This window comes from Kogia breviceps, chromosome X (assembly GCF_026419965.1).
Source record: "Kogia breviceps isolate mKogBre1 chromosome X, mKogBre1 haplotype 1, whole genome shotgun sequence".
Taxonomy (NCBI): Eukaryota; Metazoa; Chordata; class Mammalia; order Artiodactyla; family Physeteridae; genus Kogia; species Kogia breviceps.
In genome coordinates, this window is record NC_081330.1 from 18,590,880 (window position 1) to 18,611,201 (window position 20,322).

At 47.8% G+C, this 20,322-nt stretch overlaps 1 protein-coding gene across 32 annotated transcripts in view; it reads right to left on the reverse strand.

The window, feature by feature from the left end:
- The window catches only part of ARHGAP36 (Rho GTPase activating protein 36), a 158,976-nt gene that overhangs the window by 20,160 nt on the left and 118,494 nt on the right, over positions 1-20,322 (reverse strand). For 4 of the 32 annotated variants that reach the window (XM_067024213.1, XM_067024212.1, XM_067024210.1 and 1 more), the window contains 2 exons: positions 2,525-2,614; positions 1,618-1,708 (listed from right to left, as the gene is read on the reverse strand). The exons of 8 other annotated variants lie outside the window; for them this stretch is intronic. Coding sequence is in view for 1 of the 24 variants with exons in the window: in XM_059050938.2 (XP_058906921.1) it covers positions 10,252-10,309 (58 nt within the window). In the remaining 23 variants the exon portion in view is untranslated. Of the gene's footprint in view, positions 1-1,617; positions 1,709-2,524; positions 2,615-2,903; positions 2,931-3,647; positions 3,691-3,894; positions 3,977-10,251; positions 10,350-20,322 lie in introns of those variants that run through there. 20 more of the 32 variants (XM_067024207.1, XM_067024208.1, XM_067024228.1 and 17 more) reach the window with 19 other exon arrangements.

Below are 20,322 nucleotides of genomic sequence, written 5' to 3' on the forward strand. Positions count from 1 at the left end.
TGCGTGCGAGAAAAAGCTCACCGACTGCCCCAGAGCTGTCGCGGGCTGGTGCTGGGCTGCAGATAGCCCTGCCAGATTTGTTGACAAAAGCGGGAAGGAGGAACACTTATAACGCCCTACTGTGTGTCCAGCGCGGTGTCCGTGATTTCTAATAACCGTTGCCTTTTATGTAAAAATTAGTTGCTTTGCAAAACAGTGAGCTCTCTATTAGGAGACGTCTTCAAACTGGATTAGCACAGGTTTCGCTAAAAGCTTTTCTGCAGATCTAAGCTCCTTACTTCTTGAACCAGTAAAGCTTTTTCCACCCGTAACAGTTGCTCACTCTCTCGGGTAGGAGAGGAAGAAGCCCCCACCCCCTCCGCCGCCTCCCCCCGCGGTGGGAAGCAGAGGTCAAAGCCGCGAAGGGGTCTGAGAGGGAGGCGGCTGGGGGGAGGAGCCTCCGGCAGGGTCGACCAACGCAGAGTCAGGGTCCCGGCTGCAGCTCACGCGCCCTCCGCCCGCCGGCCGATTCCCCAGCCCTTCCAGTTTTCCCGGGTTCTGACTGGATCCCGTCTGGACCCGACTCACTCACTCCCTTTGCTCGGGGATGGGGAACAGGCGGGTTAATGGGAACAACTCCCCGGGTCAAAGGGAAAAGAGCGTCTGTGCTCGCAGCGCCTCGCCCGCCCATCCCCCCCTCCTTTCTTCCCCCTCCTCCCATCCTCGCCCCCTTCTCTTCCGCCCTGAGGGAAGGAGGGGGCGGGCTGTATGTGTATGTATGTATGCATGTACGCGTGTGTGCGCGCGCGCAAGTGCGGTTCGCCTGTGAGTTCCGTGTGTGGCCGGGTGTGGGGTGTGTGTGCGTGTTGCATGTTTTAGTCCGAGTGCTGGGTGTGAAGTGTATTTGGGTTGCGCTCGGACGTGGAGCGTGTGTTTGTGCGGTGTTTGTGTGTGCAGGTTTGTAGGTCGTCTGTTTCTGCCCGATGGCAGTGTGGCTATATGGGTGCGGTCTGGATATGGGTGTGTTCGATGTATGTTTCTGCCGGGGTTTGTGGTCGTGCATGTGTATGCAGTGTGTGTATGTGTGTGTGCCCGTTGAAGCTTGTGTGTATATACTTGTTTGGTGTGTGTTTACCCTTAGCTGTGCTGTGTCAATGTGGGTTTACGGGCGGTGGTTGTTGTGGTGGGTACTGTGTGTGTTTGTGAGCAAGGTGTCTTTATATGTGAGCTTACTTAAGGCGTGTGTGTTCAAAGGTTTGTGTGTGTGAGGGTGCAATGTCTGTGTGTGTTCGAGTGTGATGTATTCATGTGTGTGCTGGGGACGCATGCAGCCAATGTATGTGCTAGGATGGAGGGCTGAAGACCGTGTGTGTCTTGGAGGGGGGGGTCGCAGCGTGAGTTTACGGGTGTGGTGTGTGAGAGAGCGCGGGGTTGTCTAAAGAACCCAAGTGGCTGTGTGCTTGGTGGTTTCTTTTTAATTGGAGGTGGAGGGGGGGCTTTGCACCAGGACTGAGACGAGGAAGGAGATAGGGGCCCGCGACCTGGGCACAGTCTCCCCTTGGCCTGACCTGCCGGGTCTGGGTCCGCCGACCCCCCGCTGTGCGCACCTGGCCCGCTGGGGACTGGGTGTGAGCTTACCTGACTGCTTAGAGGAAAGAAGAGGAGGGCGTCGCACGTGATTGGCCAGGTAGGGCGCCTAAGGCGCGGTTCAGGGGCTGGTGGGAATAAACTGGAAAGATTCTTGGTCACTGATTTCCCCCCCTCCCCCAGGAGATCCCAGTTCGTGCCCACAAAGCCCAACTATTAGCTCAAGGCTTGGCTGTTTCACACCTCTTTGGCTTTGTGTGGGCAGATACACTTGCCTGGAATCCCTTTCCCCCCTGGGCCTCGTGACAAACTCTTACTTATTTTTTTAAGACCTAACTCAGGAGTCACAAAACTTTCTCTGCTTTTCTGTACCCCTCCCTCCCAGCTGAGGGCTCCCTCCTTTGAGTCATCACAGTCACACTCTTCATACTTCTCATAACACGATCATACATAACTGCGATTATTTGTCTCTCCTTTTAAACTCTGGGCTCCTGTAGAGAATGCCTGGTATATAGTAAGAAGAATAATAATGATCATGATAATAATGTTACCATTTATTAAGCACTTATTGTATACCAGGCATTGTGCTAGTGCTGTTACATGCATTATCTCCTTGAGTCTTCACAATGACCTAATGAGGTAATTAGAGCTATGATTTATCAATATTTTGCACATCACAAATCGAACTCAGAGGAGTTAAGTAACTTCTCCAGGGTCACACAGCCAGTGGGAGGCAGAGCTGGTATTTGAATCCAGGTTTGCCAAGCTCCCTAAACGTTTCTTCTGTTCCAGGCAGCCTCACCAAGAGTCCCTCACTTCTGCTAGGCATTGAAGTCTCTATCAAACAGTATCACTTCCCAACAAATCTTTCTTTGGAGTTTACTGACAGCACCAAGAGTGCTCAGCGTAATTACTTTCTTTGTCTCTCAGACAGCTGATACCTTCTCCTCCTAATTACCTGCTTTGTTGACACCTCAAAATCTTTAATTACTCTAGGCTCATAAGCACCTCACCACCTCCAGTTCTGGGAGCTCTCCTTAGGCTGGTGCTGAAAGAAAGAGCAGAGAATGAGCATTTTCTAGCCATGGGGTCAGGGGAATTGGGTATGGATGGGGATGGGGGTGGGGGGTCAGGATGGAGTAAGGGAATGATCTCACAGCTCCCCTGGACCTATTTTTACAGCATTACCATCAGAAGCTGGTATGTAGTAAATTTCAAGCAGACCAGTCATCTCCGTATGAAACTGCATATAGAAAAACAAGCAGTTCCCCCTCAAAAGATTCCTGAATGGGTCCCATTTTGTATTATTCATGTTTGGCAGGGAGAACTGTGCTTACCTAATGGGTTCATGCTGCTCTAATGCCTTCCAAGCAGCCTCATCTGAGAATTTCAAATTAAAACAATACATTGCATTTGGGGGGAACACATATTTTGGGGGGTTGGCTCCATCACAGCTAAAGGGCCTCTAGAAGAACGGACTTCCAGCTCAGCCCCCAGGGAACCAGCAAAGAGGTCAGGGAGTGGATAGAGAGGGATAATTCAACAGTGGTGAGTCACTTCGCCACTTTTCAGGGGGGAAAGCGGAAAGCGAGGAGCACGATTTAAATTGCTACTGTTATTATTGTGCCCTTTCAACTGGCACAAATGAGCCTGGTGTGTGGCCGAGAAGCAGCTGTAACATCCATAAAGCTTCACCCCCAGCACCTCATCCTGGTTGGGCAGGAAAAGCATTGCCTAAACTACTACATAGCCAGAAAGTCTTTTTTTTTTTTTTAAGTGCAGGGTCGGGGGTTGCTAGAGAGGCTAGTGTAAGTCACACAGGGCACAGAGTAGCTGAAGCCCCTTGGTAAATCTGTACCAGAAGTTCATGCAAACTTTGGTGTCTCCCAGCACCTGGCCTCAGGCACTTGGCTTTCCTGCTGCTTTGGGGGCCATTCTGACACCTCCTCACTCTCCTCTGAATATACCACCTCCACTTCCACGTCCTCACAGTCGGTCCTGTGAGGCCTCTGCCTCCCGCCCCTACACACATACACTCAACCACCGGACCACGTATCGAAATTCTTTTGTGTAAGTCCCACCTGAATTCATGAAGACTGGTTCACTCCAGTCCGGTACTCTTACCTGTGAAATGGGGAACAAACTTCAACTTTGAAGAAGCTAAAAGCTCCAAGATGCTTTAGTAACCCCCGTTACAGGCAAGGTACCAAAATGTGAATTTTGTTGAAGAGGGAGACCTTGGTTTTCACAAGAAAAATGTGAGTAAAACCCTTTAAAGATGAGGACCTTCAGACAGCTTTGAGTTTGTATCCCAGCTCCATCACTTACTTGCTATGTGATCTTGGGAAGGTTACTTCATCTCTCAGAACCTCAGTTTTCTCATCTGTAGATTGGAGCTGTTAACACCTGCCTTAGACATGTTCAGATGACAAGGAGGTAAAATATGGAAAGTGTCAGCCAAATGTCTAACATGTCTCATAAATGTTCAAGGCTAATTCCCTCTCTTGCTTTACTCACGCCCTGCCCATACAGCCCAGAGTGTCTCAACCGGGGTGTTCAGGTACTGAAGCTGACTGACTAAGCCAATTTTCCTCATTACTGTTGTGTCTGACACTCTTGAAATAGCCCCTCTTCTTTTAGGGTGATGTTTTTAGCAGCCTAATGCAGCCCGGAAGAACTGGACCCTAAGTCCAATTCTCACTCTGCAGTTTCTCCTGGCAGTGTTAATGAAACCAACGTTTCAGACGTAATACTCCATACAGGAAACTTTCAAACTACCTGCTCAGCATCTAGACTTCCTCCCACCGCAACTCTGGACTGAGCCCCCCAACCCTCACTTCACACCCAGTCCAGACCCTGTCTCTCAAATGTGTGCCATTGTACCCAAGAGAAAGACAGCATAAATATTCCTTGGCTAAACTGCCCCCACGACTTCTGTTTTGTTTTTTTTTTGTTTTGTTTTGTTTTTGTTTTCTACCTCTAACCTAGAAACTAGGAGGGGCTCCCAAGGCCACCCTTCTTCTAGCAGCCACCAAGGTTGGGGGGTAGATGAGGGAAGCGATGATGTTTCTCTGAGATATATTTTGCAGCACCTAAAATACTGTTCCAGTTAGTTGTCATTTATCTGTTCGCAGTTAAAGGAAAATAAAATCTACCCTTCGGTAAAGAGAAGACCCCAATCTGTGCCCTTTCCTCCCTGATGCTATTGCCTCCCTCTAGAGACAAAAATAAGTCACTACAAGCTGAAGCTGCATTTGGGCAGAGAGTGGTGGGTGAAGGTTAAGAAGTTGAGGGTAGGGGGTGGATATAATCTCAGGGAGGGATAAAGAGGCTACCGAGTAGAGAAGCATTGAGAGTCATGGCTGCAAAAGCTCTGAGAGGCCGGGCATCAGGTGCTTCAAGTCTCTGGAGGATCCCTTCAATGCCTCCCTCTCCTTCACCTCTCTTATTCATTCTACATGCTACTCCTCACTGACCCTAGACTCCACCATGCAAGATAGTCTATTAGTGAGTCCCTCTGAGGATTTAGGAATTTAAAATCTTCTCCAGTTCCTACCCCTGTCGGCTTCTGAGGAGGTCCTGCAGCCCCTGCTTAGTGGAGGAAAGTGGGAGGGGTAACAATTAAGGGTCAGCCAAACTATACAGAGAATTGTTGGAACAGGGGTTCAAGATAGGCCCCAGCCATTTAATAAGCATCCCTGAGTGCAGGGACCTCCCAGTTGCTGGGTAGCAGGTGCCTATCCTGAGGAAGCCACGTGGTTTCTCAAGAAGTGTATCTGAGACGTGATAGTAGCTGGCAAGGCTCATCAAACATGCCATCTACCTACTTCTGCTGCTACATGTGAGAATAAATGATACTGCCAGAAGGAAACAAATCGTTTCCTAGTGACTCAGAGCCCCAGCAATAAGGACACGGGTGGTGTTTGCATTGCGTCTTTCAATTGAAATGTGCACCTCTTCATAGAAAGGAATCTATAAGTAGTCAAGCAGATCAAAGACCAGACTTTGAACTCTGGGCAAGGGAACATCATCAACACTGTACTACTGACCACCTAGTAAATGTCTGCTCTATATCAGCATAGTGCTAGAAGCTTTGCATGTGTTATTGCTTTTAATCTCACTCAAGCTTTGAAATCAGAACAAAAGGGGTTGTAATCCTTGCTCAGCTACTGTGTGACTGTGAGCAAGTTACTGAACCTCTCTTTAATTTTTTTTTCTTTTCAATGAAGATGATAATACTTACCTCAAAGAGTTGTTATGAAAGTTAAATGAGATCATTTGTGTAAGATGACTGGTACACAGTAAATATTTGAAGAAGGACTAAAACACATCTTTTGATACGTGAACCATAGAAGGCACTTAATATAATGATATCTCCAATAACAATAATATAACTATTATTAAATAGTTATTAAAAATCATAACGATTATTATTTATAACCTGGAAATATAGATATTATTACATTATTTTAAAAGAGGCTAAGAAACTTGCTTATTGCAAAACTATACAAGCAGGTTCAATCCAGTTCTACCTTTTCCCAGCCAGTGTTAGAGGACATTTCGTGATCACAGTTGGCTGACCTGATTTAGTCATTACACTTAGACTAAAATTTGAAGAAAAAAATCCCTTAGATTAAACTATGTATAGTGGGATTTTAGATCATTGTAATTACTGTATGGACTATTTGTATACCATAGGCCTTCAGTTAGCCTTTTAAGCACCTCTTTAAATTATAAGAGTAATTTAAGAACAAACTTAATAGAGATTTGGGGAAACAGAGAAAAAAAATAACTATTATCCCACCAACCTAAAAGGATCTCTTAGTTTACCTTGTTGCTGAATTTTCTTCCAGTCTTTTAAAAATGCATATTTGACACATAAATCATACCATTTTCCGTGTCGCTACATATTCTTCATGAACAGCATTTTTTTTTTTTTTTTTTTTTTTTGTGGTAGGCGGGCCTCTCACTGTTGTGGTCTCTCCCGTTGCGGAGCACAGGCTCCGGACGCGCAGGCTCAGCAGCCATGGCTCACGGGCCCAGCCGCTCCGCGGCATGTGGGATCCCCCCGGACCGGGGCACGAACCCGTGTCCCCTGCATCGGCAGGCGGATTCTCAACCACTGCGCCACCAGGGAAGCCCCCATGAACAGCATTTTTATGGATGTAGACTAGTCTAACAAGTGGATATGTCATGTAGTTTATTTAACCATTCCACTACAGTTGGACATTTAGGTTGTCTTGGCTGATAAGTGTGAAAAGGGGAAGGAAAATGCTTTTCCTGTTGCCATCGTCACCCTCAGGGACCTGGTATCCTGCTCTATCAATGCCCAATATGCTTTCTGTCATCTGATATTTAAGCTTGATGAATGTCAGCCCTCCTGCTGGAGCCTGAGGTACACTTGCAAGAGTATTATTTTCTACCAGTTTTCATCATACAGATTCTGCGTTCTATCCTTATGGTGGGTAAAGCGTGGCCTAACCTAGGAACCTAGGCTCTATAGCGTGTCACATGTTTCTCCTATGGAGAAATGCCTTTTGAAGTGGAAACAAATGATTTTCAAAGGAACTTTGGGAAGTCCTGCCATTAGTGAATGAGGGTGCTAGTCTGATGCCATGACCAGGGAAGTGGGGTGTCTCATTGGCAAACTCGCCCCAGCTCTGGGAAATAATCCTGTGCAGCTCAACCAGGCCTGGCCTCAGCGAATCGATTGGGTCCCATCCCCAAGAAAAGATCAAATTTGTATGTAAAGTGGGCCCTAGGGTCCCTTCAGCTTTAGAGTTTTGGCTGCTTTACAGAAGTCCAATTGTCTGAGGCTAAATCCAATGCCAGGAGTGAGCTGGGGAGAGAATTTCAAGTGGGTCAGTCGTGCTGTCCCTTTCCCTGGGAAAGAAGACCTTTCTGGGTCCCCCCTTCTTCCCAGATCTCAATGATGCCTCTCCCAAATGTCTTCATATGGTTGTCGATTGCCCATTGCAACCCTCAAAAGATTGTCCTGATGTACCAACAATCGCCCTAGCAAGAGGTGGGTGGGTGGGTGAAGGAACATTTAGAATACTTCCCCCACTCTTCCCAATCATCGGCCAGCTACTCCCTCCCTCTGACTCCTGAGGATTTCTGGAAGGCACTTGAAGGGAGGCGCCGAGAGCAATTGTAGCCCTACAGAATATCAATAGTTATGCACAAAGTTACCTTTCATATTGCACAGCATTTCTTGGTGGGGCGGGGGGAGGGTTGTAGTGAATGAGTTCTTACCTGGTCAAAAACTGTACCCAAAGACTGATTACTTATTTCAAAGTGATGCTGTGTGACTTAAGTGAGATCATACGCGTAAAGGACTGAGACTAGGGCCCAGCATCTGGGAACTACTTCACATATATTAGCTGCTCTGTACAAGTAATAGCGCTGGGGTAGGCAGTGGTGTACCACTGGCATATGTAGGGGGGACCGGTCTCATCGGACTGGAAATGCAGTAGTAAATATAAGATCTTGCACTTGGATTCAAACAACCAAATACAGAATGGAGACTCTGAAAAGAACTTGAGTTTACTTTTTAAGAACTGAGTGGTTTCAGGTGAAGAAAGTACTTCCAATATAAATTAGCTATTTGTGTGTGAACTACTCAGCGTGTACAAAGGATTTGTGTGTAGTGCGTGCATGTGTGATGTGGTTATGTTGCATTGCGTGTGAAAAGTACATGGTGCGTGTGAAGGACGTGTTTGTGCATTGGTGACTTTGTATGTGGGCGTGTGCGGGGGTGGGAACGTGTATGTATGTGTGTATTTGTGGCTATGTGTCTGTGTACGATGAGTGTGAACGTGGGCTTCCAAAAGAGGGACAGTCAGCCATCCAGGACTATATTTACAGGGACACAGCTGGAAATCCTCTTTTGGCCAGGTCATTGGGCATTCGCAACTTGGAGCATGCTCAAAGAAGAGCAGCTAGATGCAGGTAGGAGCCTTGTAGCCATGTCACATGTTAAACAGATGAAGGAACTGGGGAGGTTTGGCCTGGATAAAAACAGGGGTGAGTGGGGGCGGGGGAATGGAGAGGGCTGGCAGTGTTCTCTTGGAAGAATCATGAAGGTCAGTGCCAGAGCCAGAAAAACAAGAGATTTGGGTTCAGTTTAAGGAAAAGCCTCCTCATTCTAATAGAAATGACTGTTTTTAGACGGGGACGGGCTTCCTTGTGTGATACTGACCCCTTCCCCATGGGGTTATTCATAAAGGAGACGTCATAGCCTTGATCTCATTGGAGTCACATGACAGCCTTGCAGGCCAGGCAGGGATGGAACGGTTCACCCCACCCCCTTTACAAGGGTAGGGTGTTTGAGCTGTAAAGGCCTTAAAAGGCATCTTAGAAAACACCCTTAATTTTTTTCGATTCACCGGGATCACATAAACTTGCAAAAATATACAGAACCAAACCACTCTCTGTGTGTACGCAGATCTTTTGCTTTCTCAGAGAACTTGCGGCCTGCCAGAGTCAGCTCTCTTGAACTTGCTAAGCATGCTGCAGTCCCTTAGTAGTAGGTCAGACTCCTGGGATGGTTCTCAGGGTGCTGGGGCTGGCAAGGACTAAACATGGGTTTCTGCAGAATTAAGTTGCTGAGGCCGCTCCTCTCCCTGACTCTTCTCCCCCGCAGAGGAAAGAGGAGACAACCCCAGGTTTGGTCTATGGCTGGCGACCAATGACGCACTCTCACCAATATAGATTTTGGAGGTGGAGACTATGGAAAAACAGGTGGCAGTGGGGGCAGGTGGCAGCCTCGAGGGGGTGGGGCCTACCAAGGGGGAGTGAAGGACAGTGTGGGTGGGGGTCCTGGGAAATCTCAAACGGAAAAGATAAGTCTCCTGAAACTTTAAGGAGGAAAAATAAACAATCAGTTTCCAAAACGTACTTTATAGAAGCACTTCCAAGAAGGGGGTGAAATGCCACCCATGTATCACAGTGGTGCTGTGATCTTTCACACACCTATGTCCTCAACTCCGCAAGGATAGAGAAAACAGCATTGATATCAAAGTACCCAAGGGAAGACCCGGACTAAAGACCCCAGGCCTCTGCCATTGGGAGCTTTGGGGCAGTGGGCAATTGGCAGGGCCTCAGCAGAGCCAGATTTGCTGCCAACTCCTTGTATGACCTTGGGCAGGCCTTTGCCATCTCTGGCCTTCAATGTCACCATCTCTTAAATAAAGGGGTTGAATTCGATGACTCTGAGGGACCCATGTCGATACTCGGTAGTTGAGACTGGGACAAGGTGGGACAAGCTTCAAGGCAAAAGGATCCCCCCACCTCTATCTTCAGGGTTCGCGGGCCCTAGCTGCCCGGCCAGGGACGTTCATCCTTGGGCCTTTAAGGCCCTTGGGTTTCAGAACTGTGCTCCTACGCGTCTGGCCCCGACTCTCTAGCTGTCCCCGAGGACAGCTGAGCCAGCGACTCCGCCCCCGCGCTCGACCCGCATCCCCGCCGAGCCATTAGCGCGATTGCTCGCTGTTCCCGGCAAAGCCGGTGATTTATGCGGGGCCTCGACGGGGCAGTCCTTGAGCCAGGAACAATTAGCTAAAAGCCAGCGGGAAGGGAGGCGAAGGGACGGCGAGCCAAGCCCCAGGGCGCCTGGCCGGGGCTGCAGCCGCCTGCAGCCCCAGCGAAGGACCCCAGCCCCCCGACTCGGTGGGCCCCACTCACCACGGCGGGGGCGGGGCTCGAAGGCCGAGGCGAAAAGGCAGTCCAGCATCCACGCCATGGCCAGCGCTCGGCGCCGCAGCCTCGCAGCCGGCTTCCGCGCCGGCCCCCGCGCCAGCTACCCTAAGTAGCCCCCGGTGACCACGCCCTGAGCCGCACCCTGCACCCAGCTAAGAGTGTTTCGGTCACCGGACACCTCGGGCATGTCACGAAGGGGGCAGGGCCTCAGGGGAGCCCCCCCTCCCGCCGGAGAAGAGGCCGCTGGTCCCGCAGCCCCTTTCCCCCACGCGGAGGGAGGCCGAGATACAGCTCCTGCCCCGGGAAGCCCAGACTCTGAGGGCGGGACCGTGCCCCTATCCCGGGGAGCCCAGAGTCTGAGGGGAGACGCCATCTCTGCCCTGGTGAGCCCCGAATCTGAGAGGGAAGGGAGGCCCCTGCCCCCAGGAGCCCTACTCTGGCACGTAGAAGCAAGCCTGTCCCCTAGAAGCTGGTAGTTGAGGGCGAGATAGTGCACCTGCCCCTGGGAGTCTCAGATCTGAGCGTGAGATTGTATTCCAGCCCTGAAACCCACACGTTTAGCGGACCCATCATCTCAGCCTTCAGGAGGCCCAATCTAGGCGGGAAGTGGTGTCTGCCTTAGGAGCCCTGAACTGGAAGGGGAGGCACTGCCTCATCCCTTGGGGACCCCCTGTCTTAGGGGAGGCATCACCTCAGCTGTGAGTAGCTCCAGATTTGATGTGTTATGTCACAGCTCTGTTCTCGAGGATCAAAAATGTGCGTAGGAGAAAAGACTTTTGCTCCCCAAGGGGCCCCAAAGTTGAAAGTAATTTTAATGTTCCTGCCCTGCGGATCCCTCGGGGAAGAGGGAGATGCTCTCCTGCCTGGGAACTTTTGTTTTGAGGGGGTTGATCCCTAATTGAGATAAAAGAACACGGTGTCAAACGTGTATAAATATGGGGTGGACCCCAGTTGCCACTGACTTACGGATTCCACCGCCTATGCTTTTGCCCAGGGCACTGGCATAGGAGGGCCACCAACCTTTATTTTTAGAAAGAATTTGATATTTGATATTTCAATGTGGGGGGTGGTACTGTGTTGGATTTCGTTGCACTTCTCTCATGGCTTTGTATTTTTAAATTTTAAATACATATGGGGGCACATACCATTATAGGTTCAGTGTTTGCGGGATCTGGTGGTAGTAAACACGTCCTACCTCCAAATCCTGCAGTAGAAGCGGCCACCAGAGATGGACCGTATTGAGCAAGAAGGGCTTCTAATCGAAATTGCCTTTTCTATTCAAGTTCAGGGCCCCAAGTTAATTTCTCCCCCAGTTCTCCATTGGCAATTGCACAAGCATGACTCTGTGCCTTGTTTTTCTCCGCTGGGAAAATGGGACTCTGTCGATCAAAACGCTAGTGAGGAGATAGAAAGTAATATGAAAAATCCTCTTCCAACAGCTCGATTGCAGGCTTGAGGAGTGGAAGCTGCAATCACAAGTCCTTTGAGGAGAGCAGTTATTACATTTGCTTTGCTAACCACTGATATTAGCATTAATGCAGCAAAAGGGGGGCGTAAAATGAAAAAATCGCCTGTACTTCACCATGCAATTCTTAGCAAAGCAGAGCTGTAGTCAGAGTTTAAAGGGCTTCCATTCATTTTCCTTCCTTTCTGGGAAACATGGTACTTCTCTGCCTTTACACCAATTTCTAAATCATTTCCAATTTTCTCTGTTTTCTAAAAGCAATCAGAGTCAACAAACATTCACCAGACCTGCTCTTTTACCAATTTCTGCTGTACAAATACCCAGTCATCCAAGCCAAACAAGTCTGACATCTAGAAATGTCCAGTTTCAGGCTCTGGATATTGAAATCTCGGCCTTACCTCTTCCCACGAGCGTATACACCACCGGCTTTTGTAATGGTCTCAGTGGGTTTCTTCTTTTTCCAGCTGAATTAGATTTTTTCGGGGGGCTCCCTCATAGCATAAAGGCTGCCTGCCCAGTCCAATCCAACGGCCCTCAGTAACTGAAGTTTCTCTGCTTCCAAAATAGCTCTACCTAAAGTACAAACGCATGACCACTATCCCTCTTGGTCACTTTTTCTTCTGCAGGAGGTGTGATGTAGCAAAGGAACAAAGCTAAGCATGCTCACAGACCTAGATTGGAAGCCCAACTGTGCTACATGCTAGCTATGTAATCTTAGGAAGATTATTTAACCTCCCCGAGGCTTAGTTTTCCTCATCTGTAAAATGGGGATATTAACAGTTGTGAACAAGCTCCTGGCAAACCAAAGCCTACTCATTTGGAAAACAGAAAAGGGGAAATATAGAGTTCAGAACTCTCCAAAAATTTTATTTAGCAGTCAAGTTAGCAGTTCTCCCCAACTCCTTTTTCTTTGACCTACCTCCTCTGCCACTTAATTACTTAACGTTGTTTCCTTTGAAAATATTTACCCTTAACTAAATGTCACATAATAAGGGAATGCATTTATCCATCAATCCATCCATTCATTCAACAAATATTTATTAAATGTCCTCTGTGTGCAAGACATTGAGCTATGTATATAATGTTGATTCACTCAATGAATTATTTTTAAGTGTATAATTTGGAAGCCTATATGATCATATGAAAAAAAACATTTATGATTATTTTAAGTGAAAAATAATCAAACTGCAAAATGTGTGCACACTATTATATAAACAGTGCAAATAAGTAATAAGCTTATACATAGAAAAAAAGTGTTAACATGAAACACACCAGAATCTTAGTAGTGATTGTTTAAGCAATGCAATGATGGACAATTTTAAACTATTTTATTGTTTCCATATTTTAGTATCTTCTAACTTTTCTCTCTATATTTTTCTGGAGTTGGAAAATACTACTGATAGGAAAAAAACTATACCCTTGTCCACAGAATAAAGGATGAGGTTACGTAAGGGAAAGACTGGGGCCTTTATGCTGGGATTGTGCTCTTGGTACAGGACACTGGGCCTGGCTTTGGTGACCCAGAGAAAGCTAAAAGTTGGTCTGTGAGTAAGCTGCAGAACTCCCGTCCTGTGCAGGGCCACATAACCCGTTATGGTATCTCCTTTCCAAGAATGCAGAGGAGGTCCTTGGCACCCCCAACTGAGCAACCAAGCACCTCCTAGCCTGGACCTGCAACCCCTCACACCAAGGTGTACAAGGGGCATATTGGGTATATATGCCCTCACCCTAATAGTTTAAGGCTTAGAGCTTGACAGCTTGCTGCCTCTTAAGGGTGTCTCATTTTTGCAATTCCAGTGAAAAGCCAAGCACGCTGCTCCTAACTTAGGTCATTGTTTCCCATGAAGTCTTCAGCAGGAAGAAAACATATTCTAGCTAAGACGAAGGCACGATGATGAAGTCAAGCTGGGGGCTTGCTGACTTCGAGAAGAAAGGTTTCAAATCTTCTATCTTTTTCCTGAAGCTCAAAAGTAGTTGGCACCCAGGCAAACAGTTGCTATTTAAATGGGATTCCAAGCATCAAAGGCCTGTAAACTTGGCCACGGACCAGGATTTTCCAAAGTATGGTCCTTTGGATCAGCTGCATCAGAATCACTTGGGATGTGCTGTAATGATGCAAATCCCCTGCTCCCACTCCAGACTCATTGAACAAGAATCTCTGGGCGTGGGGACCAGAAAACAGCATTTTAACTAGCTCCCCATGGGGGCCCTTATACCCAGTAAAGTTAGAGAAACTCTAGTATAGAGGAAAGAAGTCTTTCCCTGAAAACCCTCCACCCCTGTCTCTTCCCATTGCACTCCAGCTACAAGGAACACTGGGGCAGCCCTGTGGAGAACCTGATCCCTTTAACCCCACTCTACTTCCTTTGGGTGTATGGGTAAATATGTAGCATGAGAAATTGAGCAAACCTCAAAACTTGACTTCTGATAGGGTCTAGTGGCCTTCAAAATGAGCATACACCATAAAGGTCATTCATTTGGATTTTCTAAGAATCCTTGTGTATGTCTACGTAGCATTTTTCAGTCAGGTTATCTCACTTGGATTCCCTGCTTGGGGTCCTTACATCAGGCAAGAGGCAGCAGAAGCACCGTGGAAAGAGTATGGCATTTAAAGCTAAAATATTAGGAGCGAGGCTTGGCATGTTGACTGACTGGCTGAATGGATGCAAGTATGTCCGCTTCCCAACCTGAACCCCAGACTCCTCCTCTACGAAATGAGGGTCCCTGTCCCCCTGCCTCAGCAGGTTGCTATGAAGGTCTCTGCAATTTCAGGAGTGGGATAAAAAGGTAACTACCCCCAGGCCCATGGAAGGAATTGGGAGATTAGCAAGCTTGCCTCCCAACAGCCCCTTTTGAGGAGACCTAGCAGAAGGTCCACATGGTGTGTATAGGGTCATATGTGTTCTCTAAAGGGAGCAAATAAGCCTTCGGACCCCAAGACTTTGCCTCTCTGCTTTCCTGTTTGGGGAGGATTTGTCTGGGCTCATGATGAACATATAGCAAAATCATGGGGGGCCATTTGGGACCTCTCTGAACCTCAGAAAGACCTCGGTTTCCTCATTTCTCAAGTGGAGTTGTACAAAGAAAACTTGAAGTTCCTTTGCAGCTACTTAGCTTTCCGAGGATACACTGCTTTTACAGCACTTTATTTTTTTTTCCCCCACAGCTCTATTACTTCCACGCATTTTCGTATCACCACAGCCTGACAAGGTCCTGGCACCATCTTTGTGAGGTAGAAATGGGAGAAAATTATTCCCATTTTTTAAGTTAGAAAAGCTGAGGCCAAAGACAGTAAGTGACTAGCCCAAAGTCACCCAGGGGAGGAGAGATGAGCCAAGACCAGCCTCGAGATCTCTCACCCCCCTGCCCGCTCCCTTCCAGTACCCCTCAGTAGATCCCAGGAGCTGTCTGTCGGTGTGCTGACACCACTCAGGAAAATGCAAGTTTCATCCTGACACCAGGAAGACAGAGCTACGATTACGCTTTGGTCCCCAAGGAGGCAGAGAAATTGCTTTTAGTTGACAAGTGCATCTCCCACACACATATCCCTCTGGTTGAATGAAAAGATAAAATCAAGTTAAAAATCCCAAATGCTCACTTAATTTTGTAAAGCATTTTGCTCTTTGAGCTAAGGGTAGTTAGGACGATAGAATTTTTTAAGTCTTAGAAGTCTCGACAGGGTGGGGCAGAATAATAGGAGTTAAGGGGGAGCACAGAAGAAAATGTCAGAAAGCAGAAAAAGTAGAGAGGTGATCTTTTAGTTTTGTGCCGTAATCAGTAAAAGAAAATGGAGTTATCTGAAAAAAGAGCTAGAAAGAACTGGGGTGAGTGTTTATGCCTTTGAAAAACTGCAAAAGATGTGAGCCACTGAAAATTTCCATTACAAATGAAAACTTTGTGGCTTTCAGTAACAAGAGTTTGGGGGTTGAGCTGGGGGACTGTCGACTTCATGTGTTACCAGAGGCGCCCAGGACTGGGGCCAGGGAAGTTATCGCTCCTGCTCTTTACTGGCTCTGAAGGTCATCTCTGTAAATCACTTGCCCTTAAATGTTTAAGTGTGGCAGGTCCCCATGTGCTCTCATGTCTATTTTCACATCTGAGCCTCATACAGCTTGGGAGATTGGCAGGAGAGAGATTAGCACAATCCCCATTTTATAGATGAAGAAAGTGAAGCTCAAGAAAGGGAAGTGACTTGCCCAAGTTCATTCTGCACTTGGGCCACCGTTTGTGCCTCCTTCTGTTGTGCTTAGCTCCTTCTCACACTACCCATACGCAGATTTAAATCTGGTCTTTAGACCTCATATACTTTTTGATCTCCTTCGGACTCTAGAGACTGGAGCCTTTCCCCTAGGTGAGCATCGTAGGGTCCTTTAAATGCCTCCCGGCAAAGGACATTCTTATTCTTAGGAGATATATGCCGAAGTATCTGCAAGTGAAGTGCCATCATGTCTACAGTATAGGAGAGGGAGTGGGGAAGGAAAGAGAGAAGGGAGAGTGTGCAAATACGGCCAATTATTAATAAGGGTAGGTACAAATATCTGTGTCATTCTTTCAATTTTGCTGTACGTTAAAAAGTTTGAAAGTACGAACTTGGGGGAAATCTCTCCAACCTAGTTAGCCACTCCACCTGCCTGTGCTAAAATCTGGAGGTCAGTGGCACCTCCCCTCCCACAGGGACTCCTTCAGAATGTCCCAGCCCCAAGCACAGAACTAGCTCAGCAGGAGGGACAGGCTGGACCCGTGACTGGTTTCGATGTCTTAGATGGAGGCTGAGTGGTGGGAAAATGGCTGCGTGTACTGCGTGGGAGTTTGAGGTGAGGGATTTCGTGGCAATATGGCTAAATGGGAGCCCTAGCGAAAGAGTGCCCCCCACAATCTAATCAGAGCTGGCATTTTTCCAAAAATAGTTTGCTTGTTTTTTTTTTTTTTTTTTAAATTGCAGGGTTCACTTATCAGGGTTGGGAGTGTCATTAAAGATAATCCAGCCCAACCTCCTCACATCCCAGGGAGGACACTGAGATCCAGGGAGGGAAAGTGACTTACCTAACATCGCCGAGCAAGTTAGTGGCTGAAATGGAACTAGAAGCCAAGTGTCCAGCCTCCTAGTCAGGGCTCGGTCCATGACATCACACTGTCATCTCACCTTGGATTCGTGGGCTCTTGAAAGGCCATCTGCCCATCCCAGGGCTTGCTCTCTTCAGACCAGCATGGCACTTGGGGGATTTGCAGTCAACAACAGTCCCTGCCACTGGGAGCAGAGCCAGGCGCCTGAAGATGGCACCTGTCACATCCCATTGGAATGAATGACCTCCCTCTGAAACCGAGGTGGGCCAGGCGGAACCTGGGAGCAGCACCTTGAGAGCAGAGTCAGGCCAGGCCTGTGCGGCTGGTGCGCCATGCACATTCACGGAAGAGGAGGCCGTGCAATATGTCCTGAGCACTGTTTGCTGGGGAGTTTTCCACCCCTCGCGGACCCCGAGTGATTTATTGATTATTCTCGGGGCAGCCACTCTAGTTCATTGGTTTAGCTTCCAATTACCCTGAGGGGGCGGGGTGGGGGGGGGTGGTCTGCCTGCCGCTTCCCCTGGTCTGTCTGCTCTGCTCACAGGATTGGCTCATCAGACAGCTTAGCTAGACCCTCGTGAGCCTGTCGGGATTAATGGCATTTGACTGTAGATCATGAGAAATCACATCAGTAGCTGCGGGTGGGGGTGGAGGGAGGAAGCAGGAGGAAAGCAGAGGAGAAGGAAGAAGAGCAAATGGGGAGGGCAGAGAAGGCGGAGGGGGGAGGGCAGAGGAAAATGCAATGAAGGAATTTCTCTTGCGCACCAACCACTGACATTTTTGAGGCTGTAGCCTCTCTCACTTTTAATCACCTCCGTTGTTAATTGCCATTTGCGAATGCAAGTAAGTCTTTCTCTGCTATAACTCAATCCTGGGACAACTCAAGTCTTAAAGACTCAGGGACTTAAGGACTCCAGGGCCCGGTCTTCCCTAGCTAGTGAGTTGTCTGTCCTTCTCCCCTGCCTTCCTACATCCCAGGCACTGTGGCGGCCGGTATGTGAACACCAGACTTGGCCTCAGAACTAAAGATGCTAAAGGCTGACCTTATCTTCCAAGCTGCTTTGGGCCTGGCACCTACTCGAGGCCCCTCTCTCCTGACTTCTGGGACCAAGAACCCTCTCCTACTTTCAAGCACCCAGGGCTTATAACTGCCCTGCCGGTCCACCTTCCAAATCCCAGGACACTTGTCAGACTGTAAGTTAAGGGACAAGGAAAAGAGGGGCTATCTGAGCTAATAACTGCCTAGGACCAGAGAACAGCCACACTGGAGTGGACGGGTCCTAGCGGGGGGCCAGATCAAGTGGCAGTAAGGCCACATGATGCATTCAACAGACTCTGGGCCCCCAGTGCCTTAGAGAATAACAGGAAAACTCGAGCCTCCGAGCGGCTGTGGGCCTTGACTTTGTTTTCAAGGGGGGCTCCGGGGTGGTGATTTCAGGGAGGAAACTGGGAACGAAGAGACTGTGTGGCATGGGTATAGGTCATAGATGGCTGGCTCTCCTGGCTGGGCCATGCTCTGGGGCTATGGCTCTCTTCTGCCTCCCTAAAGAGAGAGCTACCAGTATATCCACCAACACACACCTTGCTATCCTCAGAGACTGACCCTCAAATCTACTCAGTGATAGAGAGATGCCCTGAAAGGTATGGGGTCAGGAGTGGTGATATTAATGTCCAAGGCCACGTTCAAGGACTGAATGCAGAACCTTGGCCTCTCTGGGTTTTTTGTTCTTCCTTCCCACTTTAAAGGTGGGAAGGGCCCTCTCGGGGGCCCTCCTCACTGATGCTGCCACCTCAGCCAGCAGAGACTCTCATTCTCTTGTCCCTTCAGCTGCTGCCTTGCCACTGACCCCTTACGTCTGCCTACACACATCCCAGCCTTCACCATAAGACACATTCTTTCCCTCAGCCTTTCTCTACCTGCTCTTGGGTCTTCAAAACTTCTCAAACGGATGCTCTCTGCCTCCACTCACTATTTTACTTCTTCCCATTCCATGCCCACTATTGAAGGCCCTCGTAGCTTCCCAAGGCTAGATGCAGTGGCCCCTTGTCAGTTCTCAGTCCCCTTGACAACTTGGCAGCATTTGCTCCCCCATGATCCCTTTTTCCTTATTGATTGAAAGTCCCTCTTAGGTAACCATAAGTTTGTTTTCTGGGTCTGTGAGTCTTTTTCTCTTTTGTAAATAAGTTCATTTGTTTCATGTTTTAGATTTCACATATAAGCGATACCACATAATATTTGTCTTTCTCTGTCTGACTTCAGTCGGTATGACAATCTCTAGGTCCATCCATGTTGCTGCAAATGGCATTATTTCATTCATTTTTTATGGCTGAGTAGTATTCCATTGTATATATGCGCCACATCTTCTTTATCCATTCATCTGTTGATGGACACTTACGTTGCTTCCGTGTCCCGGCTATCGTAAATAGAGCTGCAGTGAGCATTGGGGTACCAGGTGTCTTTTCAAATTAGAGCTTTCATCTTTTCCAGATACATACCCAGGTTAATTTATGGTTATCAAAGGGGAAGGGGGGAGGGATAAGTTGGGAGTATGGGATTAACAGATGCACACTACCATATATAAAATAAAGCACAGGGAACTATATTCAGTAATAAACTATAATGGGAACGAACTGAAAACAGAATATATATAAATAAAACTGAATCACTTTGCTGTATACTTGAAACTAACACAACATTGTAAATCAACTCTACTTTGAAAAAAGTCTCTCTTCCGTTAGCTGTACCTCCCAGATCTCATGTCTCAGACTTCTGCCTGCTCAATAGCCCTCTCTCATAATAACCTTCTTATTCATCTTCTCTTTCCCTATGGGCTTCCTCCTCACAGCCCACAAAGACATCCAAACTCTCCTATGTGAAAACAACCTTTCTCTGACCTTGAGTCCCCATTCAGCTATCATCCAATCTTCCCTTTCTCGGCCTTATTCCTTAACACCTTCAAAGAGCAGTGTAGACTTGCTCTCCTCACTTCTCACCATATGCTCATTCCTTGGTCCACAGCAAGATGGTGCCTGCACCATCTCCACACACATACACACACTCTACTGAGACCCCTATCACTGCAGCTGCCAATGTCTTTTTGGAGTCCTAATCCAGGGGGACACATCTGTGTCATAACTTTATTTGCCTTCTCTGTGGAATGCTACATTGTGAATCCCTCCTTATTTATTGAAACTCTCCCTTCCCTTGGCTCTGAGGATACTGTGCTATACTTGTGTTCTTATCAATGATTTCTCCTTCCGGCTCTGCATTCTCCTCTGGTACCCTAAATGGGAGCATCTCTCAAGTTCCTGTCCTTAATGCTCTGTTCTTGTGTGGAGGGGCTCACCCACCTTAATTCCTCTGATGTCTCTGTATCACTCACAGCACCTAAAACAGTGTCCTGTGTATATGAGACACTTAATTAATGTTTACCTAATTGATCAACATTTGTTAATTGCACAGGTCTCGTATATAACAAATGTTCCGTAAAGCCTGTTATTAGGGTCTTACAGTTTACAGACATTTC